At 39.7% G+C, this 14348-nt stretch overlaps 1 protein-coding gene across 2 annotated transcripts in view; it reads left to right on the top strand.

The window, feature by feature from the left end:
* Nucleotides 1–4202: 4202 nt before the first annotated feature.
* mical1 (microtubule associated monooxygenase, calponin and LIM domain containing 1) overlaps nt 4203–14348 on the top strand; it is a 29266-nt gene continuing 19120 nt past the window's right edge. For both annotated transcript variants that reach the window (XM_088992009.1, XM_088992000.1), the window contains exons 1-9: nt 4203–4460; nt 5892–6099; nt 9324–9431; nt 9523–9618; nt 9761–9916; nt 10931–11031; nt 11142–11399; nt 12807–12922; nt 13875–14001. In XM_088992009.1, the coding sequence (XP_088848135.1) occupies nt 4203–4460; nt 5892–6099; nt 9324–9431; nt 9523–9618; nt 9761–9916; nt 10931–11031; nt 11142–11399; nt 12807–12922; nt 13875–14001 (1428 nt within the window). The remainder of the gene's footprint in view (nt 4461–5891; nt 6100–9323; nt 9432–9522; nt 9619–9760; nt 9917–10930; nt 11032–11141; nt 11400–12806; nt 12923–13874; nt 14002–14348) is intronic.

Raw genomic sequence — 14348 nt, 5'->3', positions numbered from 1 at the left:
TCTCCTGCCAGGCTGTAGCCAGTAGACAGTATGACAAAGTGGGTCAAAGCCACAACCTTTACAACTAACCACATGACTTTTCTTTTCTCTAAATTACCGCGCACACAGTCAAATGCTGATTGGTCCGCCGGCCATGGCTTTATTTTTACATAAAAGTGTTTATTCATCATTCATTACTATTTTGGAAAGATCACATTGCGCTGGATGTGATCTTTCTATACTTAGCATGAGTCTAAAAAGAGGATGTTTAGATATTCCTGAAGAGTTAGAATTTTTACAAAGCCTGCAGTGATCATTTAAAAGTATTTTTAGCCGTTGGCAGGCTTTCAAAAGATAGCCAACATCTTCAGTCTGCTTCCATTGGGGGTTGACCTTAATTGCTGGAGACAGGGCAAAGGTGGCTGGCACGTAGTTAAATGCTATGTGCGACCGTCTCAGGTAGTACAAAGTGCAACGTAACCAGGAAGCCACGTGCATGTTCATGGACAATCCTATGTTGAATCACCAGAGGGACATCTTTGAAATGCTTCATCAAGGAAGACTGTGACCTTGCGTCCATGATTGCAGGATTGCAGTCATTGTTTTCAAATAGTCACGCAATTAACTCATTCAATGCCAGACGTGCGCAAAAATGTGTCCACTCCAGTGCCAGAGTTTTGTCACGGTCACACGAATTTCAGGACCCACAGAATATTGAGTTTTAGGACTACATAAGCATTCAATGCAGCGTAAGAAACCTTAAACTTGGTTCTTTCATCAGAAAAAAGACTTCATTCATAAATTATATGGGTCTGGAGTTATGTGAGCTTGAAATGAGGACGGCTGTCCAAAATACAGTACAATGCAATACATACATATTGGTTTATTTAGCGTTTTAACAATAGCTGAGCACTAACACGGAAAAAAAGGGAAATGCTGCCTCCTTGTGGAAGTGAAAAATAATTGCAAGAGGTCTGGCCAGAGCTTAATTGGCACCCCAGCAAGAAAAACCAAAACCGGAATAAATTCACAAATGGCACTCCGTCATATTTTTAATTCCTGAATAAATTTGGGAATGGCAGTGAATGAGTTACGGTGCATGTGGCACTCATTTGACAAACACGTGTTCAAATCCAGAGAAATAAAATACAGTGGAACAAAGGTTACATTTTTTATATCATATGTCTGATCCAATTTATGGATGTTCAAAGGCAACATTGAGTCAGAGTATGTCACATGCCACTTATTCATAGGACAATCTACTTTCTGTTTAGTTTTGGTTTCCTATCAGTATTATTGTAATAATAATAATAATAATAATAATAATTATTATTATTATTATTATTATTATTATTATTAGTATTAGTACTATATGTTTGAAAAAATAATCACCCAATTAAAAATAACTCACTCACCGTAGCAGTGACTCTGGAATGCAGCAGCGTAAATGTTCAGTCAGCCTTCGCATTAAAGGACAACCGACATCACTTTTTTGTTTCCTAACTGACATCAGAAAAACGTTTAAGAGCATCTAAAATACCCAAAACACACAGTATGATATTTTTATTCAAATGCAAAATACCAATTAAAATGACTTAAAGTGTCCAAAATCTGCAAAAAAATTGAGCTGCGAATTGGGCATTTTCAGAAAGTCCCGCCCCCAGTTCGTGACGTCACGCCAAGATGTCTTGCATTGCTGGAGAATCAAAACAATGGCTTCAGATTCGGAGAATATGCTTTCTTGTTACTCATCCAGTTATGAATATGATTCAAATAGTTCTGAAGAGGAAAGCATACATGTTTGCAATCGATTAAAGAATTTATTCCGTGCCATTTTGAGGCAACATTGGGGGGAAATGTATCATCAAAAAAAAGAGGCAGAAAATGGCGACCACCTGTGAGGAATTAATCAGCCCGTTTCCACAGGCTGATAAATTCCTTTCATGGAGCTTGGACGCCCTCTTCTGGCGGCTTTTTGGTGCAACACGAGGTTTTCAGACCAAACAAGTACAGCAAAATACATTGACGTGATGGAAGGACTGCTACAATGTGTCCTTTTTTTTTCGGTCAGGGGCGTTCCTTCAGTGACGTCACGTACGGACTCGTCACCAACTCAAAAACAAGACTTCCTGAATATTCAGCGCGAGTCTTAAAACGTAAAATATAGCTATATGCGGTGAAATCCGCTCAGTAGAAGTCATTTGAAGCCATTTTACAAATTATGGACACAACTTGTCCGGAGACGTCGGTTGTCCTTTAACACGCACGTTTGCATGCTGTGTAATTGTGACCCCGTGGCGCAGGTGAAAGCCAGCAGGAGCAACAGCTCGCAGGTTACGTTATCTTGCAGAACCGTATCTTTGGCGGAAAATTCACTTCCAAGAAATAACATGTAGGCGGCTTCAGCCAAGTGTTGATGAAGTCACTGATACATCTCGTTGTTTGACTGTAATATTGACTCTTAAGATGAATGTGTCCTCCAACCGCCTTAAGTCAATAATGAGTAGACATTGTTCAAAATCAGACTCGTGGTTTGTTAAATGTTGACTGATATAATTTTACAACTGTTTTGTTTTACTGGAAAATGCAGTTCTTTTTCTTTTCAGTATAGCCCGAACTATTTCATAGCTTTTGTGTTAGTCTTTGCTTCATTCTTGTGTGTTCAGTTTCCCTTCCTGGTTTGATAAGTGCTCACAAACTTGATATCTCAATTTTTTACTCATATGGTCTGTACATCTAATTTTTTATTCTCCAAAGACAAAATGGAAAGATGGCCAACTGTCAATGATTATGTCTACACTATGGCCGCAACAAGTCAAAGTCAGCTTTATTGTCAAATATGCTAATATGCATGACATACAGCACAGATTAAATAACTATCCTCTCAGACCCAGCATGCAAGGCACTTATAATGACTTTAACAAACATGATACATACTTTTAATACTTTGTCCATTTTTTTATGATTAACGCATTGACTGCCATTCCCGAATTTATTCGGGAATTGAAAATATGACGTGGAGCGCCATCCACGATTTTTTTTTTTTTTTTTGGTTTTTCTTGCAGGGGGGTGGAGATAAATCGCTAGTCAGACCTCAGTCAATGTTTCTCCCCCCCACGAGGGGGCAGCATTTGCCTTTTGTACAGCCGCCCCCATTTCAAGATCAGATAACTCCAGATCCATATAATTTAGGAATTAAGTCTTTTTCTGATTAAAGAAGAGAGTCTCAGGTTTCTTACGCTGCCCTGAATTTTTATGTAGTCCTAAAATTCAATATTCTGTGGGTCCTGGAATTTGAGTAAATGACAAAAGCCCTGGCCCAGTGTCCACATTGGACATATTTTTGCACATATCTAGCAGTGAATGAGTTAATCAATTAATTGGATAAAAAAAGTGTTATCCATACCCTGAGTTAAAAACAGCACATTATTTCAAATTGACCTTGCTCAAAAAATGCGGTGGAACGGAAAAGATTCAGTGACTGTTTTGGTCCGTAAAATCTTCTGGAAAATTGGCAAAAATATTTATTATGGTTATCTAAAATAAAGGCAAATATTTGGAATTATCTTTTTTGGGTGAAGATGTAGAAAATCAGTCTGTTTTCCTGGAGGACGGCAGACATTCGCAAATATTACTTGCTGAGAGGCTTAAATTTCAAAGATTTGATCAGCTTCTCGTCTCTAAATGATGAGTTGATGAGTTTTATAAGGGATTAGTTGTCTATTTATGAATTGTCTCTCCGCCCATGTAGAGGATGTCTATATCTACGTTATCCCGCCGACCTTGTGCCCTCATAATAGTTTCAAATCCCCCTTTTGATTTTGCTGTCAATTGGAGGCAAAATCTGGAAGAGTCTGCGGCAGTGTTAAACGTGGAAAAAGTTGGACGCATCCACACTGTAACTAACCAGTTTGTCACCTCAGGGTATATACAAGCATGCCACAGAAACGCGGACGTGAAGTTCCCCAAACAACATCAAGGAAGAAGTTGTTCATGAGTCAGCCAACGTGCGCACTATTTAATCATCAGGCATATCGTTAAAAGCAATGAGTGAGTGGGGGACTTCCCATCACGCAGGAGGTTGAAGACGAGAATGGGTCCATAAAAGTCCAACAGCGAACAGCAGCAAGGTCTTTTGATCATAAACGCCTGCGGACAAGAAGTCCACCTAACTAAAGTAGAATCTCTTTTTGTGCACCGCAGCGCCACAGTTGTTGTTCGCCATGGCAAGCCAGGACCCCGCCAACCCTTCGCACGCGGCCTTTGATCGCTTCGTCCAAGCGCAGGACTGTAACGATGTCCAGCGGCACTTCAATGAGCTCTGCCAGCAGCTGGACATCAATCTGAGGGATTTCCGCAGCTTCTACGGCAAGCTAAAAGAGAAGCTCAATTACTGGCGGGCCAAAGCCTTGTGGACTAAGTTGGATAAGAGGGCGTCTCACCCAGACTACCAGCAAAGGAAAGCGTGCACCAAAAACAAGGTATTATTGCTTTGATAAAGCTCTTCGCCTTTCAAAAACATGCTTTACATTGTCAGACAGCACACCGAGGACTCTTAGATTTGGTAAATTGATTCACCAATAGGGTTGGAAATTTCCAGTCGTGTTCAAATTTGATATTTTTTATTTATCCAGGAATCAGCCATCAGTCATACCCACACAAAGTCAATTCTATCTACAAAACATAAATCAGAATCAGAAAGCCTTTAAAGGACAACCGACATCACTTTTTTGTTTCCTGACATCAGAAACACGTTTTATAGCATCTAAAATACCCAAAACACGCAGTATGATATTTTTATTCAAATGCAAAACACCAATAAAAATGACTTAAAGTGTCCAAAATCTGCAAAAAAATTGAGCTGCGAATTGGGCATTTTCAGAAAGTCCCGCCCCCAGTTCGTGACATCACGCCAATACGTCTTGCATTGCTGGAGAATCAAAACAATGGCTTCAGATTTGGAGAATATGCTTTCTTGTTACACATCCAGTTATGAATATGATTCAAATAGTTCTGAAGAGGAAAGCATACATGTTTGCAATCGATTAAAGAATTTATTCCATGCCATTTTGAGGCAACATTGGGGGGAAATGTATCACCCAAAAAGAGGCAGAACATGGCGTCCAAGCGCCTGTGAGGAATTAATCAGTCTGTTTACACATGCTGATAAATTCCTTCCATGGAGCTTGGACGTCCTCTTCTGTCGGCTTTTTGGTGCAACACGAGGTTTTCAGACCAAACAAGTACAGCAAAATACATTGCTGTGATGGAAGGACTGCTACAATGTGTCTTTTTTTTTCGGTCAGGGGCGTTCCTTCAGTGACATCACGTACGGACTCATCACCAGCTCAAAAATAGGACTTCCTGAATATTCAGCACGAGTCTTAAAACGTAAAATATAGCTATATGCGGGGGAATCTTTGTAAAATCCGCTCAGTAGAAGTCATTTGAAGCCATTTTACAAATTATGGACACAACTTGTCCGGGGACGTCGGTTGTCCTTTAATAGTCCCACAATGGGGACATTTGCAATGTAACGCAGCAAAATTGGAGGGGTGGGCGTGGAGGGCTCAAAGATAAAACTGCACAAAAAAGTATCATAAAAAGAACTGTACGTAGTGCAAAGTATAAATATATATAAAAGTATAAAAAGCATATTTGATAAATGTAACTGTATTGACTCGACATAAGGTGGCTATGCTATTTACAATATTATTAAGAAGCCTGAGAGCAGTCGATAGGAACAAGCGGCGGTATCTCTCCTTGCAGTGCGGGTGTAACAGTCTCTGGCTGAAGCAGCTACCCAGTGCTGTCAGGATGGGCAGGAGGGCTAGTCGTGATCTGGTTAGTTTGTGAGCCTCCTGTGGTTGGCCTAACTGTGCATGGACTGTATTTTTTTTCCTCCTTTGTAGTGTTTGGTTCTGGGTGCCGGGCCATGCGGGCTGAGGACGGCCATCGAACTGTCGCTGCTGGGGGCTCAGGTGGTAGTGCTGGAGAAGCGGGAGACTTTCTCCAGAAACAACGTACTTCATCTATGGCCCTACACCATTTATGACCTGCGCGGACTCGGCGCCAAGAAGTTCTACGGAAAATTTTGCACCGGCTCTTTGGATCACATTAGTGAGTGACTTCTAACATGTGATAGCAGAGTACACCGGTCTAAGATACTTGTAACATGCCAGTTACATAGTAACAAGTTAGAAGATACTTGTAACTTGGCAGTCTTAAAATTTAGCATTTGCTCTAATCAAGATGGAATATTAACTCATTCATTGCCTTTCACAAATTTATTCGGGAATTGAAAATATGACGTAGAGCGTCATTCCTGAATTAGTTTGGGTTTTGTTTTTTTCATGCTTGATTGCCGATAAAGCGCTGGCGAAACCTCTTGCAATGTTTTTCCCCTCCACAAGGGGGCAGCATTTCCCTTTTTTTCCATGTTAAGGCTTTGTACCAGCTTCAGCTGTTGTTAAAGCCGCCCACATTTCAAGCTCATATAACTCCAGACCCATGTAATTTAGGAATTAAGTCTTTTTTTTCTGATGAAAGAAGAGAGTCTAAGGTTTCTTGCAAAATGTGCAAAAAATGTGTCCACTCCAATGCCAGGGTTTTTGTGATTGTGACTCGAATTCCAGGACCCACAGAATATTGACTCTTAGGACTACATAAGCATTCAATGCCTAAAGAATTCCTAACTTATATGGGTCTGGAGTTATATGAACTTGAAATGAGGGTGGCTGTTCAAAATACACTGCAAAGCTGCCACTGCTCACCCGCAGAAAAGAAATGTTCTTATCCCGTGACTGTAAAGTATCCGTGAGAGTTTTGAAATGCGCTTGGAAATAAAATGTATTATTATTAATAATAATATGGGAAAAAAGGGAAATGCTGCCCCTTGTGGAAAGGAAAAAAACATTGCCAGAGGCCATTGCCAACGTTTTATCGGCACCCAAACAAGAAAAAACAAAACCTGAACAAATTCGGGAAAGGCGCTCGATGTCATATTTTCAATTCCTGGATAAATTTTTGAATGGTAGTGAATGTGTTCATATTTGTAATCTTTATTGTGGCCTTTATTTCATAATGTTACGTTTCACACTGAGTTATGTTTCAAATTAAACCAGACAGTCGGGTCAATTGCAATATTTCTGTGTGAATTTGCCATGACATCATGAATGTTCTGTTTGTTTTGCACAGGCATTTTAAATGCCAATTATTTGTCAACGCTTAAAGCTAAGTTTCACAGCAGTTTGAACACCTGAGGTAAAATGAGCTGAAAGCTAGACAAACAAATGGCAACACATTTATGAAACTGAATGACATTACAAGCAAGCGCTGACTATGCACCTTGTACTGAGTGGCAGTCAATTGGAGGTAACAAACGAGCATTCTTAGCAAATTTCTGTCTCAAAAAAGAAAATAATAATAATAATAATAATAAATACATTTAATTTACAAGCGCCTTTCAACGCACCCAAGGATGTTAAATTTCTGTCTTTTTTGAGCTCCAAATGTGCTATTACAGATTTTGAACTACCATATTTTCCAGTGTATAAGGCACACCATAGTATAAAAGGCGCACCCCCAATGAATTCAAACTTTTTCCATATAGAAGCCGCACCAGACTATGAAGGTTGTTCTTCAATGAATGAAAAGAAGTTTTGCAAATATAATATATAATTTTTTCACGTTTTTTTAATTTTTCCAAATATAAGGCATTTATAAGGCGCTATAGTAGAGGCTGGGATTACACACGACTTCTTCTATGGAGGCAAATGGAGTCTGTGGTTGCTGACAGTAGTTGCGAGAACTGTTGTGACTCAGTATTTCTTCACATATAAGGCGCGCCTTTCTTATCCTGTGACTGTAAAGTATTGTATTGTATTGTACTGTATTGATACTTCAAATACGTTGGCAGTAAAAAATACAATATCAGTGACAGAGCTGAGATTTGAACATACAGATACTCTAATACGTACAAACATTCAAGGGTGCGAACAACTGTACATCCGAATATTTTTGTCGTAAAATATGTAGTATTCTCTCCAGTTGTACATGTACATACTATCTTTATAGAGCATATATTTTATTAAATGTTTATTTTTCAGAACAAACCAATACAGGTTACTTATACAAGCCTTAAACATACTTATATAAACTTTAAACTGATATAAACCTGAAACGTACATTCCATATAAAATATAGCACTAAAGCAACTTACAAACGAATTCACCTTACGAACGACCGTTTGGAATGTATCTCGTTCGTAAGTTGGGGAGCGTCTGTACCAAAAAAATGGGTGAGTTTTTAAGTCTTTCCATGGCATGACGATCTGAATGATGCCACTTCCTGTGGACCAAGGGACATGACAAAAGTGTCAAATTGAAAGTTATTTAACATGATAGTATAGTTGACATGACGAACTACACAAATGCTGCATCTTTTAAAAAATAATTATGAAGTAAAGTAGTAAGTACAGTGAGATCTCAACTTACAAACTTTTTGTCTTACAAACTTTTTGTCTTACAAACGTCAAATTTATGAAAATTAAACCTTATAATAAGCACTATTTTCATAATACACACCCACCACGGCTGGCGGAGTGATCTTCGGCGGAAGCACACGACTGAACAGCACCAGAGGTTAAGTTACCAACAGTCCTTATGGAAGGTGACTCTCCTTCCATAAGCCATCAACGACCATCAAAAAGGTAAATAAAACTTTATTTTACAGCACAGTTTATTCCTTTAATTACAGTTGTCATGTAATGCGCCTCTCTTTCCAAACAGCAATTCCCTTTGACCTTCAACCTCCAACGCCATTCCATCAAGCCATAAATGACCATCACAAATGCAAATAAAGTGACTTTATGGTACAATGCAGTGTATTTCTTTCATTACAATACAATAGCACATTTATTATACATAGAATAAGGTATGTTGTGTGTAGTTTTAAGGCTTATTTAGTTGAAAAGTATATTTTATGGAAACCCGGGAACGGATTATTCCAATTTTAATGGTTTCCTATGGGAAATATTTTTTTGAGATACACACTTTTCGCCTTACACACTCTGTCTGGCAACCAATTAATTTCGTAAGTTGAGGTCTCACTGTAGTCTCTTCTCCTGTCTTGCCACCTTGCCAGTATACAGTAGATAGTAAGGAGTCAAACGTGGGCAAACACCTCAAACTATGTCAGTTTTGAATTTTATGACCGGTATATGCCACGGATATAAAATAAAGGCTGTGTCAATCACAAATGTCCTCGAGGCCGTCGTCTCAATGTGCCAAATCTAACTTAAAATGTTAAGACCTAAGTGATTGAATTAATCTTTTATGTTATAGGCATCCGTCAGCTGCAGTTAATTCTTTTAAAAGTGTCACTTCTCCTTGGTGTGGAGGTGCACACCGGTGTGGAGTTCCAGGGTTTGCTCGAGCCCTCTGGCGAGAAAGGTACACCACTACCACCCCCACCCCACCCAATTTTTTTTCCAGTTAGTACAACCCCTGCCGTGCTGAGGCACTGCTCTTTTGTAATTAACAGGTTGGACAGCCAAGATACTTCCTGAAACTCATCCTGCTTCAACCTTCCAGTTTGATGTTTTCATTTCTGCCGGCGGAGGCAGGTTTGTCCCTGAGGGTGAGACAAATGACACACTGCTGTCGCAAAGGGGGTCTTCGACCGGTTGCGATCTAACATTTTGCAAGGCTTTGCGCCATTCTGCCAATACTTCCTCCATGTCATCATACTGCACGTTCAGCATTGCCATTCTGCTTGCTAGGCTTTAAGCACAAGGAGCTGAGAGGCAAATTGGCCATTGGCATCACGGCCAACTTCGTCAACAGGAACACGGCAGCAGAGGCCCAAGTTGCAGAAATCAGCGGCGTGGCCCGCATCTACAACCAGAAGTTCTTCCAGGATCTGCTGACACAGACTGGTACGAGTCAACGTGTGAATAGATGCCAGTAACCCTGGGCAATAATAATCACAATAGTTGTGGATTATGCAATGTCTGACTGTTAACCAGTTCAAAGGGTATAAATGCAATTATTTTTGACTGATTTTCAAATCAGGATTTATGATCAGAATTATTCACTGAAATAAAAAATGTGTATTTATTGAATTACCACAACTTTAACCCATCAGGCACCTTAACATTTGATGAACGTTTACAATACAATACAATACATATTGATTTATATGGCATTTTTAACGACAGCTCAAGCTGTAACAAAGCGCTTAACGTGGACAACTGCCATATGCAGGAAATAAAGCAGTCACAATAATACTAATAATACTAATAATAACATCTTCTTTTCCTTTCGGCTTTTCCCTTCAAGGGGTCGCCACAGCAAATCAGTGTCCTCCTTCTTTAGAGGTTTGATCCGCATGTTCGTTTTGGCCAAGCTTTTACGTCAGATGCCATTCCTGACACAACCCTCTGTATTTATCCGGGCTTGGGACCAATACTACTAATAATAATAATAATGTTAAAACAAACTTAAGACGATCGACGACTCAGCGGCAAGAAAGTTCAACGTTAATTTTAGAACTAGCAAGTTAATTTTATAACTTGCTGTTGGTTAAGTAAACCGTGTCGCTACTTCATGTAAAGTTTTACAGATATCCGATCTTGCGTTTGGCTAGTGGATGCAATGTAGATTGCGTTTTATAATGCCCAATGTATGAAAAAAAATAAACTCAATACTCAAATATTGCACCTCTTAGGTTCAGTTGATAACGTGTAAACACAAACATTGATTGCGTCATATAATGCAGTGCGCCCAATGTATGAAAAAAATTCAACTCAATACGAAAGTATTGCACTTCTTAGGATCAGTTGATAACATGTAAACACAAACGTCCCAAAGATTGAGACACCCAAAATGATCTTTGTAACCAAAGTGTCTACATTTGTTTTCCTCACTCTCTCTGCCCTCCTACCGCCCAGGTATAGATTTGGAGAACATTGTGTATTACAAAGACGACACCCACTACTTTGTCATGACTGCCAAAAAGAGGAGTTTGCTGAAGAAAGGTGTCATCAAGCAGGTGCGAACGGCACGTCTGTCACAAAGAGTAACTAATTATTCTGGACATCAGCTGGCGGCACAAACGCAGGATATGTCCAATGCCTTCCAACTTTTCATCTTGTTATCCAGGACTTCAACGAAGCGGATGATTTGCTGGCACCCGCCAACATCGATCAGGAGGCGCTCCGACGCTACGCCCGCGACGCCGCCTACTTCTCCACCGGGGAACGACTCCCCGAGCTGCAATTTGCTCAGAACCACGCCGGCCAGCCTGACGTGGCCGTCTTTGATTTTACGTGCATGCAGCGGGCCGAGAACGCCTCGCTAGTTAGGGAGCGCAGAGGCAACAAGCTGTTGATGGCTCTTGTTGGAGATTGCCTGGTTGAGGTTGGTGCACCTTCGTCCTTCACAGTATTTTGTTTTTTCAATGAACACACTCACATAGGTCCACGGTTATCAAGACAGCAATACTAAAATGATTTGCTCGCATTTCACAACAACACAACCTTGATTTTGAGGGACTCGACTTTCAGGTTTTTCAAAATCATGCTAACAAAATCTTGAATTAACTCATTCACTGCCACACAATGTGCAAAAATCGGTCCACTCCAGGTTTTTTGTCATTGTGACTTGAATTCCAGGACCCACAGAATATTGAATTTATTCCTAAATTATATGGTTCTGGAGTTATCTGAGCTTAAAATCGGGGCAGCTGTACAAAATACCATCCAATGCATACAGTACAGGTTGATTTATATAGAGCTTTAACAACAGCTGAAGCTGTAACAAAGCGCTAACATTAGAAAAAAAAGAGTTAATTCCTATATGGGTCTGGAGTTATTGAGCTTTAAATGAGGGTGGCGGTCCAAAATACAATGCAATACATACATATTTGTTTATATAGCGCTTTAACAACAGCTGAAGCTGGAACAAAGCGCTAACATGGAAAAAAGGGAAATGCTGCCCCTTCGTGGAAAGGAAAAACATTGCCAGTGGTCTGACCAGCGCTTCATCGGAATCCAAGAAAACCAAAAACCAAACAAATTTGGGGCACCCCCTGCTACCCTAATGTGGAATAAGCGGTACAGAAAATGGATGGATGTATGCATTGGATGGTATTTTGTGCTTAACGTCACACTTTTCAATTCCCGAATAAATTTGGGAATGGCACCGAATGAGTTAATTTGTTATTTATCAGGGATTTTTATGTTTTACTTTTAAATGTCTTGAAATCTGTCATTCCTCGTGGAGTGCAAACACCGCGATTTCAGAACCCCTGGCTCTCAAGATGATCATCAAAGAGCATTTGGCCGCTGATTGAGACTGCCAAGCAAGTTTGCCTTTTGATCATTAGAACCACCAAAAATCAAATTACACAGTGGAGAATAAATATGACGTCAGCCTCTTTGTTTTCTCGTGCATTGTGTTGGCAAGCAAACCTTTCGTAAATCACAATGACTGTTGCTGTCTTTCAGTCTTGTGATTGACAGATAATCATTCCAAGGTGCACCTTGCCTCTCTGCCTATATCTGATTGGATCAACTCACAAAAGCAGTATAAGCAGTGTCACAAGTACCTTATTTTCCAGTGTATCAGGCGCACCGGAGTATAAGTCACACCCCCATTGAATTGTGTATTTTTGAACTTTTTCCATGTATAAGGCACACCAGACTATAAGGCGCACCTTCAATGAATGAAAAAAAGGTTTCCAAATATAATATATAAATAGCTAAAAGTTTTCCACATATGTGGCACATCACATAAGTTGCATTTCTTTTGCATTGTCCTTGGCAGCCATTCTGGCCTCTCGGAACGGGCATCGCCCGGGGATTTCTGGCAGCTTTTGATACAGCATGGATGGTGAGGAGTTGGGGTATGGGAGTGCCACTTCTCAAGGTCCTTGCTGAGCGGTGAGTGGAAAGTAAACACTGCGTGAAGAAATGGAGATGAAATATGGGAGCTGTTCTGATGAAATAACATCCTGGACTTCTTTCAATTTTTCCAACATGCCCCTCATTGCTAAACTGAGAATATTCATTCATCCATTCATTCATTATCCGTTCCGATTAATCCTCAGTTGGGTCACGGGGAACTCTACACGGGAAGACCAGAGCAAGGATTGAGATGTCTGCGATTGTATTTTCACTCATGTATTTTATAGCAATGCATATTGTTGATTAGTTGCATTTATTAACTCATTCACTGCCAGACATGTGCAAAAATGTGTCCACTTCAGTGTCAGGGTTTTTGTCATTGTCACTCGAATTCCAAGACCCACAGACTATTGAGTATTAGGACTACATAAACATTCAATGCAGCATAAGAAACCTTAGTCATTCATCAGAAAAAGAGTTAATTCCTAAATTAGATGGGTCTGGAGTTATATCAGCTTGAAGTGAGGGCGGCCGTCCAAAATACATTGTGATACATACATATTGGTTTATATAGTGCTTTAACAACAACTGAAACTGGAACAAATCGCTAACATGGAAAAAAGGGAAATGCCGCCCCCTTGTGGAATAGAAAAACATTGCCATGGCCAGTGCTTTATCGGCACCCAAACAAGAAAAAACAAAACCTGAACAAATTCAGGAATGGCTACGTCATATTTTCAATTCCCGAATACATTTGTGAATGGCAGTGAATGAGTTAAATTCAATTTAAAAAATTCAACTTTTTTTTTCATTGCAGGTTCAAAACGTTTTCTCTTTCTAATCATTTAAAACGTATACTTTTAATGACTCATTTCTAAGATCAAAATGTTTTGTGTTCGTTGTATGTTTCGTTGTTTATGTAAAATGCGGCCCAACAGTTCAAATAATCTGTATTCGTCATCTGCTTCTGCTTGTCTGAAATGTGTAGAGAAAGTATCTACCAGGCCTTGTCCCAAACCACCCCAGAAAACACCAATAAAAACTACGCTGCCTACAGCATCGACCCCAAAACACGTTACGTCAGAGTCAACCTCTCCTCCATCCAGACCAGCCAGGTCAGCCACAACATCACACTTTAGTTAGTTAGTTACTTAGTTATTTTTGCCTGATTTTGAGATTGTCATCACTTTCAAAACCACCATTTACAAAAGACAGTCTAGTTTGGGATTAATTTAATGTTTAAACAACTCTGGGGAAAAAAGACGAAATTTCTACAACAGTTGTATTCAACATGATGTATTTTGAGAAGCATTTATTTCAGGATTTTTAATGAACATGTTTATGGATGACACCTTAATTCACTGTATCTTCTGCACTGTAAGGCGTACCTAAAAGAAAATGTTTTTGCGCCTCATAATCCGGTGTGCCTTATGTATGGAAAACGTTTTAATATGTCATTCAT

The sequence above is a fragment of the Hippocampus bargibanti genome, linkage group LG01 (assembly GCF_051943395.1).
Source record: "Hippocampus bargibanti isolate YZ-2025 linkage group LG01, ASM5194339v1, whole genome shotgun sequence".
Classification (NCBI taxonomy): domain Eukaryota; kingdom Metazoa; phylum Chordata; class Actinopteri; order Syngnathiformes; family Syngnathidae; genus Hippocampus; species Hippocampus bargibanti.
The sequence above is the reverse complement of the archived record's forward strand: the minus strand, read 5'-3'. Positions and strand labels throughout refer to the sequence as shown.